At 41.7% G+C, this 17308-nt stretch overlaps 1 protein-coding gene across 4 annotated transcripts; it reads left to right on the top strand.

The window, feature by feature from the left end:
* Nucleotides 1-829: 829 nt before the first annotated feature.
* fam107b (family with sequence similarity 107 member B) lies at nt 830-17208 on the top strand. 4 transcript variants are annotated; one of them, XM_063874673.1, is made up of 4 exons: nt 830-1050; nt 12790-12961; nt 15408-15564; nt 15718-17208. In XM_063874673.1, the coding sequence occupies exons 2-4, from the start codon at nt 12834-12836 to the stop codon at nt 15835-15837; spliced, it is 405 nt and encodes a 134-aa protein (XP_063730743.1). In that variant the 5' UTR covers nt 830-1050; nt 12790-12833; the 3' UTR covers nt 15838-17208. The 4 variants fall into 4 exon arrangements, with proteins under 4 accessions (XP_063730743.1, XP_063730752.1, XP_063730735.1 ...); XM_063874682.1 differs by having other exon boundaries at nt 858-1054; XM_063874665.1 differs by lacking the exon at nt 830-1050 and adding an exon at nt 11439-11666 and having other exon boundaries at nt 15721-17208.
* Nucleotides 17209-17308: the final 100 nt, after the last annotated feature.

Below are 17308 nucleotides of genomic sequence, written 5' to 3'. Positions count from 1 at the left end.
AGAGGCGACCCTCTCATGACTCATCCTATTGTTCAGCTCAACACTCTCATGTCACCCTTCTCTTAAATTATGAGAAGTTCCTAAGGAATGTTTTACTTCTCTGGTGCCCCCACCTCCCACATGTTTGGATTTCAAACCCAACTCTTTGGTCGTTTTCTTTTATTTTTGTCATTTCATTTTTGTCTTGCTCTGGTAATTGTACAGAAACCTAGATTTTTATACAACAGAGATTGAACCCAAGGAGATATTATCACAAAGGATGTAGGCCCCCTGAAATAAGTAGGGCAATGTAAATGACACCGTGAAACTATAGGGGTTTCAATGAGCCGACTTAACAGAAGGGTGGTGGATAAGCAGATTCCCTAACCCTTCATCAGTAAGCAGATTACTCTTCATCACAAAGAATGTGAGAGATACTCAATCTGTGAAAATAACAGACAGCAGACTGATCTGTTGTAATCAAAGTGAAGAATTCACTTCATAAGGGCCTGCTGCATACCTCTTACTTCACTAGTGGAGATAATACATTAACCAAATGATCTTCATCATCTTCATAATTTAGGCTATTTTACATTTACTATTAAAAATACAATAGGCCAACTGATGTATTTTGATTAATACAAAAGAAGTAAAAGTGTCTTCACCAAAATAAAATTACTGATGGCAGGCTTTAACTCTTTAAATGGCTATCTGGACAAAATAGTTTAGTTGTGTGCGCGTGTTTGGGGGTGCGCGAGCCCCTCTATCAACGCCCCGCCCTGAGCGCGAGGAGTCACCCTTATCCACTTCAGATGAAGACAGAGGAGGAGGAGCCCTTCCGTGACGTCACTCCATCCCTCCCACCCAGCTTACATTTACATTTTCTATGGGTCCTCGCTGAGTGAATGTGTGTGTGCTACGGCTACTGAGCAGTTTACAAAAGCAGAGTCTCGCGGACACACCTCGAGCTTAAGAAGTGACCCGGAGACGCACTGATGTGGCCTGAACCACTTTGTCATCTTTAAATATTAAAACTCGAGTTGGAGAAGTCGCGTCGGGGTCGACTTTGAGGTAGGTGTGTACGTGTGTGTCTGGAGCTCGTGTGTCTGTGTTTTTTAAGGTTGTTTCACGAGCGCACTAACAAAAGCAGCACGTTTGAACAGGACTGTCTGTTCCACTCGGCAGAAGCTGCAGGTTTAGGGTTTTTAAAAACTGGAAAGTAACGAAGAACAGAAAGTACCAAGGAGAGAAGGAATGAGATTGCAAAATACAAACTCTTGTTTCATTGTCTCCTTTTGTTGCGGAGCTTGGATGTAGCCAACGGGACAGTGAGGAACAAACACGTTGGGGTTGTTGGACAGCATGTACAGACCATACTGTTATGCTACGTTTACTTTGGAGCTGCTCATTGATACTATTAATGGTACTTGATACTTTGTACTTTGAGGGAAGAATAGTTCAAGAACAACAGTCACTGTTCATTATTTCTGGTGTGTCTGAGTTGTTCACATTAGATGTTAGGGGTGCTTATGTGACATAACAGTTGACAATATCTGTTCGCAGTTGTTCTAAAATATAGTATAACTCTTGTTTAAAGCCATGGCAAGTTTGTTTATATACCATAAATTCATATGTACGTCTCAGGGGGATTTACAATGTGCACAACACAAGACTTAATTGTCACCATAGCCTATAGATAACAATGTGCTCTTGAAAAGCAGATCAGTAGTGAAACAGACTACTAGCAACACAAGAGATCATCTATGGATGGCCATATTTATCCTGTGTGAGTAAGAGTGTTATCGCACAGCCATGACTGCTGCCTTCTGTTTAAAGCACATGGCTTCAGCCAGAGCTGACACACTGGCCTGTGGCTGTCAGCAGTCATAGACCAACTGTCATGTGAAGAGGTGGTTGTGTTGGCCTGTGTTCTTTTTTTTTAGATGTGGCATTTCTTAAACTTGTGTCCTTTAAGGACTCCTTTTATTTTTCAGAGTGCCTTTATAGTTTGTTTAAAGGCTTTAGAGTTGCTGTCAAACTTTTACAACATGTTAAACAAACAGGGCTGAGTCCAGTTCTAGCCAGTGTGTGTTTGCTGGGTGGACGCAGAATAGCAATGTCTGAGCAGCTCTCACGTGTGAGGTAGTTTCACCCTGGTTCATCAGATGTGTGCCAGTGAGAGGAGACGTGACAAAAGTAGATGGTATGATTGAGTATGCCATACTGTCTAGGTGCAGAACTTTCAAGAGTGTGTGTGTGAAGGGAGGGGAAAGTTGCTCGCACATGTGTTAGTCATTTAGAGTCGAGTTTGCTAAACGATTTACATCTGTTTTCTGATCTTTGAACCCCCTCCTTTCTTCTTCTCTCTCCAGTTTCTCTTACTCTGCTGCCCCTTGCTGTCTTATTTCTGTTTCCCGTAAGGGCTGATGCTGTCATTGTGTGTGTCTCAACTTGAATGCTCACTGCTCCATTATTACACTCAAAGGAATTTAAACATATGAATGAAATGTCTATGTTTCCATTCTATAATAGCATGTGTCCATTAGTGTTTCTGGTTCGTTTCTGGGATGTATCATTATAGAATCTGAGTCCATGTTGAGGACTCAGCCTGACCTCAAGAAAAGCAAGGTATTTGGGTCAGGAATGGGTGTGTGTGTCCAGGAGGGATAACTTGTAACCACATGTGTGTTGACAGTATTATCTCCCACAGTACTGCTGGTCTGTCTGTGGGCACACAATCTTCATTACTCAGCAGAACGCACTGATCCTTTAGACCCACACTGCACGAGACACAGTGTTTCTGTGTGTGTGTTTCATGATGCTGTTCTGTTACTAGACATTTTGCTCGCTGGTGAAAGACTGCCCTGTAGCAAATGTTTTTGAGTCTGTTCCCCTGTAATGAGCCATGTAAACATAGAGTAAGGTTTCAGAGGGTCTCTGTCCTCATGGTTTGAGCAAACGCGCCTCTACTCTGTCCAGTTCCAGCCTGCAGGGATTCCCTGTGCAGTGTTCTGTTCATTTCCATGATTTTAAAAATGTACCGCTAACAGTTTTGTTTTTAATTTTACAAATCCGTCAGGGTGATACTTGTGTTTTGACACTAATGCCAAAACAATACTTTTGAGCTGCGCTTAGCCGGGTCGGGTAGGTCCACAAAAGCAAATGTGTATTCATTGGGAATTTGCACTTGTTTAAATATCTTACTTATTGTTATGGCTAAACCTATGCAGCAGTCTTCAGTGCTGTCAGACAGCGATAGAAGTCAAGCCAGGATTTTGACAAATTCAAACTTTTGGCAAATAAAAAAGTTATGACCTAAATAAGATCTTATAAGAAGGGACTGGGCGATATGTTTTCAATACTGTCTCCTGATATAGTTAATATCTCGATTAATGATATTATGTATTTCATCATATAGATAAATAGATAGATGGATAGATAGAGATCTCGGCAAGTCAATAATATAATAATATCTATTTGAAATAATGAAAAAAAAGCCTATTTTTTTAAACTCCAAGATAATTAAATTCAATATTTTTCTAATTTCAAGAACTTTAATGCAAAATGAAAAGAAAACTTTTAAGTGATAGAGGAAATAATAGAAACAATAACGGGAAAAAATATACAATAGTCATTTGAGTTTTTACCCTTACTAATATCATCATTATTTGAAATGAAATATTAACCTTTACACACATAGGGAGTGTCTTTCACTTCAGTGTTTCTTAACGCTGTCGTATACTCGCTTAACAAGACAGCACGTGTAGATCTCGGGTGGCACGCTCACCTCTGCTCAACATTTCATACAGAATCTGTGTGGTTAGCCACCCCGACTCAACGTTTCGCAAGCGGAAACCCTGAAGACCTTTAGTAAGCATTTGACGTTTATTATGGCAGCTTACCTATTCATCCTTGATGCTGTTAACACATTTTAGTCAGCCCTACATGAGATTGCCCTTTTGATGGGCATTTACTAATAAACATTATCAAGTGAAGTCATTTAAATCTCTGCTTTTGTTTAGCTGTTTCCAAATCTGTTGTGAACAGCGGTTTCTGTTCTATAATGTGTTTTTAAAAGAAACCGTATGCGTTACCAGCACTTTCTAAAGCAGGCAGGATGAAATATTATGATGCAATGAAAACACAAGTGAAGCATACTTATAACCCTACAACAGGACAAACTATCTGTTCACTCTGTGCTGCGGTTTTGTTTCTATGTTTTTAGATTCTGACGTCCTGATGTGGTTGTTGAATGACCTGATAGAGCGTGTGTTACTTATGTGTGTTTATGTGTCAGTTCAAATCTAAGTCTTGCGTGACATGCACTGGCTTGACTTTTATTTGAGCAGGCACAGGACTTGATTGATTGAACTGATTTCCAGATGAGATATACCAAAGATTAAAGACACACACACATACTGCGAATCATCTCCTCAAAGAATCCCATCGATTTTCTTGCTGTTATGCAGGAGCTTCAATCACAATAAAGCACCATTACTGTGCTGACCACTTTGCGTAGTCTTGTAGAATGGATAGCACCAACGCATGCACATAGACTCTAAATGTCTTCCTCCTTGCCGCTTGTGAGGTTGAAGTCTAGAGAAATTGGGAGTCTGAGCTGCATGAATCGAATTAAGCTCTTTGTAAGTCGGTATCAAGATATATGATCCTGTCTTAAAAACCAACAGGAACATACGCCCAGAGAAGAACAGAGCCACTTCTTTCTGTTACAGCCTGAAGCCAACATGACGTTCAGAATGTATACAGCTTAGGAAAGTTGCAGATGATTGACTACTATCCCGACTGAAAATATGCATGTACATACTGTGTATTCTTAGCCACATCTCAAAGAGTCAAGAGAGAACAAAGACTGCTTTTGGACACCTGGTACCCTCAGTGTGTGTGTGTGTGTGTGTGTGTGTGTCATCAGCTTGTCTGTCTGGATAACTGTAGATTGTCTGGTTGCCCAAGGTAACAGTTGTTATTGGGGTTTTCTCTACTAGCATGTAAACAAAGAAGAAGCTCCCCCAATCCTCCCCGGAGTGCCCCCCCAGCCAATGAGAATTGAGCTCCCAGCTGGGCCAAGCCAGTAGACGGTGAGGAGGGGCGTGACTCTGCTCCAGGAGGAAAAGCAGCAGTAAAGCACAAAGCTTTGAATCTGGAAGAGGAACAGACAGCAGAGCCATAACAAAGACTCCTCCTTTACGATGGAACGGCACTCCACTCTGCTGAGCCGGACCAAACGGCCGTGGCTTTTAAACTATAGCCTTTACACAACGAAGGAGACAGATATTGGAACCACATTTAAAAGACTTGTTCATGTGTGTGAGGAATATGCAGTACAAGGGCACATGTTTACATCCCAGAGAGGAGGAGTCACAAGCTCATATCTTTATAAGGATGTAGCAAAAGCGCCGATGCATCTGTTTCTGTCCACCTGTTTTTATCATCCTATACATATACATACAGCACGGTGTCAGTGTCAGCTGTGTCAGAGGATAGACCAGCCCTTTGTTTGTGACTGACAGGTGTGACCCCAAACTGTACCCCCTAACCAGTGATTCCCAACATGTGTTCAGAGCCTGGTGTGTGTAAAGACTTTGATTTGAACTTTTGAAGAAAAGTGATGTCCATATGTTGCTGTCACTCCAAGATGTCGGTGTGAGAGTATAGGTCTGTTTGTGCCACTATGTGCTGTTGTGTCCAAAGCAATAATCACTTTGCAGCTTCATCACATTCCAACAGCGTGACTGAAAGTGGTGTCTGTGCCTTTTCAGTCCGCCCCATTCATCCTGTAATCTGCCTCCGCCCGGGGCTCAACATGTGGCAACAGGACGGCGCACTAGCCTCTTCATGAAATGACTTAATTTAGTTCGAAACACTAACTGTCAACACAAGCATGTTTTAATTTCAAACGGGGGGAACACGGCCCGATCAGTTAGTGCTTATCTGAGTAACATCTTTTTAACATTAACATACAAACAGTTCTCAAAAACATTTCGGGGCCTATCAATTTGTAGATCTGGATACTTGCTCGTCTTCAATCAACTGTTAAAATATATGGAAAGAGGCAAACTTGCATTAGAAGCAGACAAGACCAAATGCAACCGCTGTGGGCATCCCACGATGCAACACACACAGACATACATTTAATATAATCATGAGGAAGTGCTTTTTTAATTTTGAATTTGTGTTAAAATAGCAAACTTGGTAGTGCAGAACATAAATATGAGAAGTAGAGTTGTAGAAGTTCCTCTATTTAGGCCCTTAATCCAAAAGGTATAATGTCAGATGTACTTAGTTAAATATTCAAACCTTCTTAACATCATGAGAAAATACAGCTCAAGCAAATAAATAACAACCTATCAGCTGTCTTAATTTTACAGAAGCATATCAGTAAATATTTTTGAGAAGTTTTTCCGGAGCTGTATTTGTTCTAAATTAGCGCCAACACAAATCTATCTGTAATCTATCTGTATCTGTAGTTGATATCTGTGTCAGGTGTTTATCAGTCGAGGTTTAATATTACTGCGAGTGAAAACCAAAACCGTCTTTGGTTAGCCAAAAAGAGCAAAAGTAAGTTATAATGAGAGTCACAGTCTCTGAAATGTTTTAGTGTAAATATTACTCCAGGCTGCTAGGCTTGGCTTTGGGTGTTTACTTTTCTTCATGACGGTCTACAGCAGCCTAGTACTCCCTTAATGACATCAGAGTTTTAAACACACACACACACACACACACACACACACACACACACACACACACACACACACACACACACACACACACAGCACTGCGTAGCTAATGCAGCGCTCTCCTCCCTCACATGATGCGTTATATTATCCTGTCATGGTGTGGGTGTGTCTGCATGGATGTGCATCTGGGTTTTATGAAACCCTGATTGTAAATTCCCATACCCCTACATCTCCCTAGTGACATCATGGTATTGTGGGATTGGGGCGTTTGCTTTTGGAGGTCAGTACATGATGAGGCCCCAGAACTCCCTAGCTCCTCTTCTCCTCTGCGGCAGTCCTGCACTCCAAGGCAGGAAATACAAAACAGATCTCAACCCCCAAACTCTCAAGCCTACTTTGAGGAACTGTTTCCCTACATTTCTCCCTCAGATCTTCTCATGATTTGCCAAAAGCTGTAAACGTTAGATGTATTTGGAGTCTAGATATACTTGAATAGAGATCACACTATATCTCCATTCGCTTCATACTCTTCTGTGGGCTTGAAGCTGCTACGTATGGAATTTAGTTGAACTATTGACAGTAACAGCAGGAGCTGAACTTTGCACTTATGTTTGCACAGACCGATTCAGGTTTTTTTCTTTTTTAACTATTGGTTGCTTCTTTCTTTTGCATGCTCTGGCAGGTCAGTCAGGGGAACCCGGAATATTTTGCTTACACATACAATAAACTGATAACAAATCATGTGGTTTTTTTTTTCTTTGGTCGTAACAGACATGGAATGTATTTGTTGGAATGAATGAATGAAAAGTGTGTGTTTCTATTGTTTGTGTGCTCTGGAAGTACGTGCGTATGTACGTCACGGTGCTGCCATCCTTGATTTATGTGTCATCACTGGGAGGCTTGTAAAGGACCACGTACACGGGGCCCATCCGGGAAATGAGCTCATCGTCACCTCCAACTCTCTGCTTCTCCTTCACTTTCTCTGTCACTTTCTCTCACACACACACCCCCTGCCTGTTCTCCCCCACCCCCCTACAGCTGTCAGTTAAAAGCCCATCTATTTGTGTGTTTTAATTAGGGCCTCTCCTATTTATGGCTGAATGGACGCTTCATTAACAGAAAGACTCAGAGACCCACACTCAGATCCGTCCGGCTTGCAACACACTGTGAGGGGGGGAAAGGGTGTGTGCGCGTGTGTGTAAGACGGAGAGGAAAACAGGGTGTGGGGGTTGCTTTAGGGGTATTGATGACGCAATTTCCCCTGAGGGGAGGACCTCCCATCTGTGAGTGGAATAGACAGGATCTGGCCGAAAAAGATACAGAGAGGGAGCAAGGAAAACTATATGGGACACAGGGGGAGGAAGAACAAGAGAGCTGATCCTGTATCCAAAAGAAATTGATGTATTCATCTTCAGTGCTTCATTAATTTATACTGAAGCAAAGCCAGCAGATTTAGCTTTGTTTTTTATTATGTATGTATCTAGGATCGGAATATAAGCAGTGTATGCATTTTTGAGATTCAGCTCTCAAAAACTGCTCTTAATGGCCAAAATCATGAGGAATAATTGGTGTTTATTTCCTTGTCATTTATTGTTAAGCTTCCTATCAACCAATAAGATGAACCACCCATGAGTTAAAATGGATTCTCTTTGGGTCTGATCTTTTTGAAGTCAAGTCACTTTTTTATGTTAGTGCCAATGATCAGCATGTATAAAACCGCTTGTTAAAATGCTGATCAATCCTTTTTCACAAGCCAGAACCCTCAGCACAGGATAGAGTGGAAAACAAATCCTGCTGGAGTGGGTGTGGTCAGCCATGTGGCCTCAACCAATGGCGGCTAACGGCCCAGCCCCACACTGTGCAGAGCTCTGATGGCCTGCATCCTGCAGGAGGACGAGGGGGTCAGATGGAGAACCAGGACACCAGCTGCTCTCCTCGCCTTCAAGGCAGCAGCAGGAAGAAGGCCACTGTTGACTTATGATATATAAACCATGCTGTTTCTCAGTTTATTACCCAGGCTGTCCATCTAGGAACTAATTCCCAACATATAGTGATCAATCTCTCTCTGTTATTGCCATGTCATTCACAATCCCCTGTTGTAATTCATCCTTTTTCCTTTTAGTATTCACTTATTTGTGTTGGTCTGCTTCCTAGCAGCGAAAAGAAAGAGAATTGCCACTAATAGGTTCTCCACCCAGTTCCCCATCATTAGTCTTTCTGCCCATCTGTGCTCTACACTGTTGGGTTAGAGGAAGAATGCTTATCATGCATAGATATCCGGCTCTTTAACTGTGCTCCTGTATGTTCAGAGGCTTGTCTTGCCTTGTCTGTCCTGAGCATGAACCACCCCGTGGCTTTATCATAGCTTTCTCACTGAACAACGCCGTGATGATGCTGAAAGGAACTCAATCCCTAACGGTGTGGGCTGGAAAACAGAAACAGTCAACAGAAAGAAGCTAAAAAGCTCAATCTTTGGGTTTATCATTACAAGCCACACCTTTTTACATTTCACATGGCCATTTAAATCTAGATTATAGCAGCTATAAGAACTATTAAACGGGTGTGTGTCTGTTGATGAAAGTAGTGTTGGCTGTTGCAGAGCTTCAAGTGTCAGCAGCTTCTTCCTGTCCCTGAATGCTGTGTCACTGAATGCAGTTTGAGTGATGGCAGGTCTCCATGGCGACTTGGAGAAGATGACAGTTGAGGGGGAAATTGAGAAATGAGTCTGTATTATGAATGCACGTCTTTGTGTGGTGTCATATAGCAGAGCCAGGCCGCGGTGATGCAATCACTTAGCACACTGCAGCCACTCTTATCCTGCTCGTATCGTCCTATCAGCGCTAATGCAAGCAGCCGCCACAGGTTACTCTCTCACACACCGCCACGACTGCAAACAGGTTGATCAAACAATATCCAATGACCTTTTTTTTAAAACCTCAAAACTCCTATACATTCACATTTATACAGAAGCAAACGCCTGAGTTGAGTTTTATTCAAAACGTTTGTGTATAGTTCCAGCCTCTACATTTATAAGAATTGGTATTTTTGATTTGGTTTTTGATTGGATATTTCCTGCACATTTCACAGTGCATGAGTCATACACAGGTCATGAAGAAGTCTGGCCAAGAGGGAAGTAAACAGAAGAGAGCTGCTTTCAACTCTCTCTCCTCCTTTCCTAGACTCTCCTCTGACCCAGTTTTTTTCTCCTTTTTTGTTTCCATTGTTTTTGCCACTTTTCTCTCATTTTACCCCTCATTGCTTGGATGTTTTGAATCCTCCAAATGCTGCGCTGTTTCCCTTGGATATCTGGATTCAGGTCTTTTTCTAAAGGCTAATTGTCTGCCTGTTGTCTGGGCTGTAGTGGTGTTTTTCCAAAACCAATAAACAAACCGTTTTAATGGGATTCCTGGAACCACAGGAAGTGTTGTCCCTAAATCGGTGCACCATAATCAACACACTGGCATGTTTGGATTATTGTAGTGTACATTTTTATGTACTAGCAGTTATCAAAATGTACACTCTGTGTTGAAGTGGCTCTTTGTGTCCTTAAGTGGTTGGTTAAACAACATACACTATTAGGAAAAAGGAAGGGACATTGAGTACAACATGCAGAACTAGCAGTGATAAAGCAGAATTTAAGGGGCTACAGGGCTCCAATTTGAGGTTGCAGGTTCCTTTTGAACTCCCTATGTCACTTCCCCTCTCCCTGGGGCAGAGAGGAAGTAGGAGCAGATGTGTTAAGCTAACGGACATTTTGACAACACTGCCAGTCTGTAAGTTCCTCGACCCCCTACCAGCGACATTAACACACACCGCCTTTGATGTACACAGCCAGTGTGTGCTGACACGCAGCGCCTGATTACAGACACAAGCTTTCCTGCCCACCTCTGCCACCGCACAGGCTAAAAACACTGTCGCTACACTCCTGCTGTGACACAAAATGCACCTCGAATGGCAAATAACAACATTACAGCCAGTGACACAGCATGGAGATGAAAAAAACGTGTTAACTTGTTTACTGGTACAGATTTGTGAATCCTTTCTTTTCCAAACTTGACCCTTAACTTGTGTAACTTAAGGTGATAAATTCATGATTTGACTGTTTATCTTTTAGGATTTCCTTTGGCCGCATCATTTAGTAAACAGAATTTTTAAAAGGTTACTCATCTCAGATTAGAAGGGATTACCCATCACTACTACTGTAGTAGTATTGTCTTTTGTCAACATATTCCGCTTTGTCCATCACGCATGTTTGTTCTGATGTATGCTTCCTCTTTGTTCCATGGTGTGCAGCCACAGATCATGTTTATCTCCTTTGTTATGTAACTGGTTTTGCCTCTGGAATGCATGAATATTGACCTCTAGTGGTGTCTTTGAACAATTACAGCAATCCTCTGCGTTTGTTTTGATTCTGAGGACACACTCCCCCACCTTTTGTGTCTAGCACGTGCAGGAAAATGCATCTTTGGTACCACCGATGATTGGGATTGGCTCGCTCGTGTTCCAAAACATCCCTCCATGTTTTCAGTCGCTCATAGGAGAGCCTACAGGCACTGAGTCATTGCTCAGACTGTGGGAACAGAAATGCATGTGACTTCATTATCTAATCTTGGCTCATTCTTTTCCCAACACGCTCCTTAAAAGGAGTAGAATTGTAAAAAGTGAGCATATTCATTATATTAGTGAAAAACACGAATTAAAAAATGATATTATAATATGTTTGTTGCCTTGATGTATGTAAGCGAGTGGGAGGGAGAAGGTGAGGGAGGGTTTAGAGATGGAGGGAGAGGGGGCGGTGAGACAGTTTGAGCGCAGCTATAAAACAGACTTTGAACTCCAACCGGCTCAGTAACAGACAGCTGCAGGAGGAAGCATCTCTGCTGACTGAGGCTCAGCAACACAACAGCACAGAGAGTCCTTTTCTGGAAAATACTGCGCTGACCAAAATAGCAGGGATGACGACCATGTTCAGATATTCCGTGTTTTTGCAGGGTGAGTTAAACCAGAAATAAATTCCATGCATTTTTAGATAAGTGCTAAGCTGATTCAGTCTTACATGTGCTTACTGTGATTTTAAACATTGTTTTAGTTAGACATTTAGTTTTTAAATCAGTTGGTAAATCAAAACTTTTATTTGTCGGTGTGTTCATTTAAAAATATCCTGATATATATTTATTTTAAATGAAGCCTGTGGATATATTTATTGAGGAAAGCAGAGGGGGAAACAACAGCATTAGGCTGCCATTACCGGCAGCAATCTGTTGTTGTATGTGATTTACATGAGGCACTTTCTCGCACGGCAGTTATTTCGCAGCTTTATTATGGCTTAGGTGATACCCCTGTGAACAAAATAGTAGATTTCCAAACACCTCTAGGTGGTGTAAATTCTAAAAAAGAAAGAAATACAATACAGCTCCGGAAACAATCCCTCCAAATTGTTCTTTAATCTTTATCTCTACATATATGGCAGCCATTCCAGTGTCTGTTGAATTCCAACACCGAGACCAATTGTCAATAGTTTTATAGAATACAATAAAAACATTTTTTTTTAACTCAAAGACATATCTATAAATATTAAAACAAGAGAAAAACGATAATGCCGAAGTGGCCCCCTAATTTTTTCTGCAGCTGTATATGGAATACTGGATAAAATATCAAATATGTATGATTTTAAAACATATTATGGGAATTTGCCTACATTGTGGCGTCATGAAAAGGAAACTCTTAGATTTTTGAGGTCATTGCTATTGTATTGTCATTATTGATCCTTTTTCACTAATAGCAACCCCTGCAACACTTGCATAACTATGTGCCTGAAAGATATTGACTGTACTTTTGTGATTAAGTTCCTCATTATATTGCATATGACTTCTGCCAGCAGGATAACATGTTCCTCTTCCCTTAGTGAACAATTATGTAATTCCAGCTCTGAATCCTTTTCATCACTCGAGACCACTCAATTTCTGAGCTCGTGCCAGAGGATCAGCCAGATGCTCACATCACTGTTTGAAAGGAGAAAAAAATAGATCCCCTTTGAAGATTTCTGTTTTCACTGCACTGATACATCCCAAAATTGCTTGAATTTAAGTCTTTATGATTATTTTCGTCCCTTCAGATCCGTGTGAACCTGGTTTAGCACTGTCACCGGGGAGGAGTGTCATGGCGGAGCCCGACTACCTGGACGGAGACTGTGATGAGCTCATCAAACCCAAGAAGCTGATCAACCCGGTGAAGACTTCTCGTAACCATCAGGACCTGCACCGAGAGCTGCTCATGAACCAGAAGAGGTCAGGATAAAGAAAGACACGCCTTTCTCCCTTTGTTTCTTCTTTATTTCATTTGGGTAATCCATGTGGTCATTCCCAGGGTTACTTTTAAAAGCGGAATTCTTATTTCACATTCAGCAGCCCAACATTTTATCATGTTTTATAGCACATCAACTAAATCACAGCCATTTTTATTTCCCAAGCCTATGATTATAGATAACGGTTTATTCATTTATTGGATTGTAAAGCGGTGTTCATGTCCAACACCACCCGGATCATCATCATTTCCTTGTTTGTTTTTGGGAACAACATGACAGTTGCTCCAAAGTAAGTTAAACTAGGGAAACAAAACAGAGTCCAGATCAAGGCTAATGTACTAAAGGAGGAAGAGTTAAAACAGTTAGCATGCTACTTTTTTGTAATTGGTCTGATAGTATCCATGCAGACTCTACTGATGCGTCCCCAAACTCCAGCAGCAGTATTATGTAAAGCAAAGGATATCAAACTTTCATAGGGGGCTATTATATAAAACCCCAAGTGCATTAGTATATCAAAAATGGGTTATGCAAAGGTCAGCGATGTACAGCACAGGATGAACGTGGTGTAGCTGCTGATGCCGGATCATACAACACAGGGTTTAATGCAGCCTGTGTGAGTACCCAGCATGCTACGGCCTGAGCTCACCCTTTTGACACTAAATGTTTGCATTTTCTCTCATCACACAGTGGCAGCAACCTTGTGCCTGAGCTATAAATAGCTGTGTAAACACACATGCTGTTGACAGCTGTTACATCACATCAGCGATGCTCAGTCCCAAACAGGTCAAACAGTGAGGTGTTTTTGTAACGATGGAGGCAGGGCATTATTTAATGATGGAAAAAGGGACCAGTGTGGGAAGGATTAAGAAGGGCCATGCTAGGAATGTAATACAATAATATTAGAAAAATGCTGCTGGATGTTGTTTCTGTTGGGCTAGACGGAGAATGTCCCAGAGTGAGATAAATCTAGCGGGCTTTTGGGGGATATGCTTGTTATGACGGGGCTTTCAGTCGTGTACTGGAAGCAGAGAAAGCTTGCCTGCATAGTAGATTAGTCACGCCAGCGAGAGTGCTGAGGTAGGGGTGGGTGGATGGATGCATGGATGGATGGATTGGCTGCATGAAGAGAGAAACATGCGTTATGTAATGAAGATTACAAAGCAGTCTCCAGCTGAGGGCCTTTCTCTGCTCTGCCACCTAGCTGTGGTTACTCTTCCTACACACAATTGCATCTATAAGTAGGAGAATTTCAGAACTTCATCCAACTAAACTGGTGAATCATTGGAGCAGATGAGGTAATGCATGCGTGGGATTTAGAACATACATTCTTCCCAGTTGGCTACTTGACAGGGTCATGGATGGGGTGGGGGGGGGGTCAGTGATTATGTAAATGATGCCAACAGAGGAAGGAGAGTGTAGTGAGCTTTTGTCTTATTGCTTTCAGTGACCTTGACCCTCCTCCCTTCCTGCGCGTGTTGTTTGCAGCCCGACCCGACCTTGTCTTTGACCCTATGCTCTGATTCAGCCCGTTAAGTGTTGTCACAAGACCCTCTTACTGTCAGGAGAAGCAGGGCATTTAAGTAGTGCCCTCTTGTAAATTAACTCCCACTCCTTGTTGGAACACCGGGGGCTCGGTTATGCAATCTTCACGATTTAATAAAACATTTAATTAAGACATTGTTGTTGCTGAGCAGCACACTGTTTTCTTTCAACAACAAAGGCTGCCTGTGCAGAGTCAGGCTTTCCTGGCTAAAGGAAATATTAGAAGGAACAGGAGGAGAGTAAAGGCATCTGAATAATGTGATTTTAAATAAATTAACACCTGAATCAAGGGCATGGATACTACATTTTGGACAAAAGGATAGCCTCTTAACCCATTGGCTTCTGCCTTTATAGCTGACTCCAACACATCTCTGTTCTCTCTCTTAAGTGCTGATGTAATTTGGAGGAGTTTTGAGCATTGCATAGCATTTGATATTATCCTTTTTTGCAAGTCACGCTCAGACTTTACAAGAAGGCAACCTTTCTGAATGTTGCTGCACGACCCCATGCAGCTGCGTAAGAGGGTTTCACAATTATGTATCACCCAAAGAGAGCTACCTTGTGAGGAGTATGTTAGATATAAATATATTTGGAAGAGAAGAAAAATAGCAAAGGTTTAAACATTCTTTTCCAAAGTCAGTTGCTCAGACTAAACAGACTGGTAAATATGGAACAGTCTGTGATTGGGCTCCAAATCAAAACTTCCTGAAACATGAATGACGTGTTTAATACAGAAGATGTAAAACAGATCTGCATGTCAAATAAGGAGGTCACGGTCATCATCTGTTACGCATGGCTGTGAATGCTAATCTTCCTCTGAGTGGGGCCCTGTAGTGACATCATAAAGCTTTGCTTTAGTAACATGCTGTCTCTCTGATTCTGCACAGGGGTCTGGCTCCTCAAAACAAACCTGAGCTCCAGAAAGTTCTGGAGAAGAGAAAGAGGGAACAAGTTCTCAAGGCTCAGAAAGAGGAGCAGGAGGCCCACAAGAAGAGGAGTGACCTGGAGATAGAGCTCATGAAAAGACAACAGAAACTAGAGCAGGTGAATAATTGAAACTTAAACATTTAACACTTGCATGGATGAAGATTTATATCATATCTAATCACAAGAGAAGATGAATCAATGTATAGATATTGCTATTAACCGATTATAACGTCTATAATTAGTTTAATCAGAATGTCTTTGTTCTTGCAGCAGGAGCTGGAGCAACAGAAAAATGAGGATGAACAGGAGAACACCCCAGAGTTTGTGAAGATGAAGAGCAACCTTCGCAGGACCAAGCAGGAGACCGACGGGGAGGAACGGACCACCTAAAAACCAGCAGGGGTGTCTGGGTCTGGCTGATTGTGCGCGTGTTTGTGGGCACAGAGACGTCAGAAGAGTGTGTACAAAAGAGAGAGTGTGTGGCCCAGGTGCACGCTGATGACCTGGCCATGGTCCGAGATGAACTTCCTGGCTTACCCAACCTAGCAGATCCTTCCCGCAGTGAGGAGAGAGACTTTACTGACTAAAGACCCCCCTCTGCCTGCCTGCCATGGACCGCCAGTACTCACCTCTGCTCCTCGCACCCATTCGGCAGCACACAGCACCCCCTGCAGGAGGGACCTTACACAGACATGTTACATGTAAAACGCCTTTCAGCAAGGGCGCGCAAGTTTCCAATGAGCTCTGATGGAGATAAGAACCGAACACACACACCCATACAAACACACAGGAGTTTTCATCCCCTCTGTTTTCTCTCCTTACTCCACAGAAAGCTGTTGATCTCTTTACTGTTATCAATGTTGTTCTTGTTGTTGTTGTTTTTTTGTTTTCACCTTCAGAATCAAATAAGGAAAAGTGGACACTGGATGGACTCTTGAAGCTGTGTAATGTAAAAGCCAAACATTTGTGCTTTTCTTATTTATGTTTGTAGCTTTTAGCCCAGGTATAGGGGTGGACACCTTTTTTTTAGTTGTTCTGTATTTTTAGTTTGTTTAACAGCATAGTTTATGAAGCCAGAACGGGACAAAGGGAGTGCACGGTTGTGAGAAACACTCATCATCTTTGCTTTATTTTTTGTTATTTTTCAATTCCAAACATGTCATTTCCTCAGCTAATGCAATTTTGAGCAATAGTAGAGCTCCCAGGCATGAGTGACATTTTCTTTATATATTCTGTTGTTTTGTATGAAAAAAGTGTTACTTAATAAATAATTTAAGATTTTGTTAGGGTGGTCAATAAGAGTGAGCGTTTAGCTTCCTGTCCGATCAGTCTTTGTGTGCTTTTATGAACAAAGGAAGTGTACACATCCAGACCATTCCACAAATATTGAATTGATTTGTAGGAGCTCTGCCTGGCTCCTGAAACAACGCTGCTAAGTGTTTGGGAATTATATCTCTGCAGTATTTTGTCTATAACAATTGAGCCATAGATTTGCAAAGGTAATTTCAATCAGTGAATCTTAATAAAGTGGCAGTTTAATTACAAGGCCCACATTCCAATAGGGTTATATAACATGAGAATCTGTGATAACTTTGGATGGTTATTTAAAAATTTCACACAATTATATCATGGGTCTACATTTCTGGTGCGTGGGTCTCTTACAGATGATAACTATTATTCTAATGGGAACAATCAGATTCATAATGACATAACCCTGTGTTCTCCAGAATTTTCTTTTTAATAAACATAATTTTAACACGTTCCAATTATTTTCTTTGGTTTGTGTGCTGCTGAAGTCTGTGGATTGTGATTTCTTCCTAAATGGAAATTGATGCTTTAACAAAGAGAAGCAGTACGGTCA

Source organism: Eleginops maclovinus, chromosome 2 (assembly GCF_036324505.1).
Source record: "Eleginops maclovinus isolate JMC-PN-2008 ecotype Puerto Natales chromosome 2, JC_Emac_rtc_rv5, whole genome shotgun sequence".
In the NCBI taxonomy this organism is placed as follows: domain Eukaryota; kingdom Metazoa; phylum Chordata; class Actinopteri; order Perciformes; family Eleginopidae; genus Eleginops; species Eleginops maclovinus.
The sequence above is the reverse complement of the archived record's forward strand: the minus strand, read 5'-3'. Positions and strand labels throughout refer to the sequence as shown.

Coding starts and splice junctions, on each gene's coding strand:
- fam107b (XM_063874658.1), top strand. CDS start 11,630: ATGACGACCATGTTCAGATATTCCGTGTTTTTGCAGG. Junction 12,962..15,407: donor CTGCTCATGAACCAGAAGAG/GTCAGGATAAAG, acceptor GATTCTGCACAG/GGGTCTGGCTCCTCAAAACA. Junction 15,565..15,717: donor GACAACAGAAACTAGAGCAG/GTGAATAATTGA, acceptor TTGTTCTTGCAG/CAGGAGCTGGAGCAACAGAA.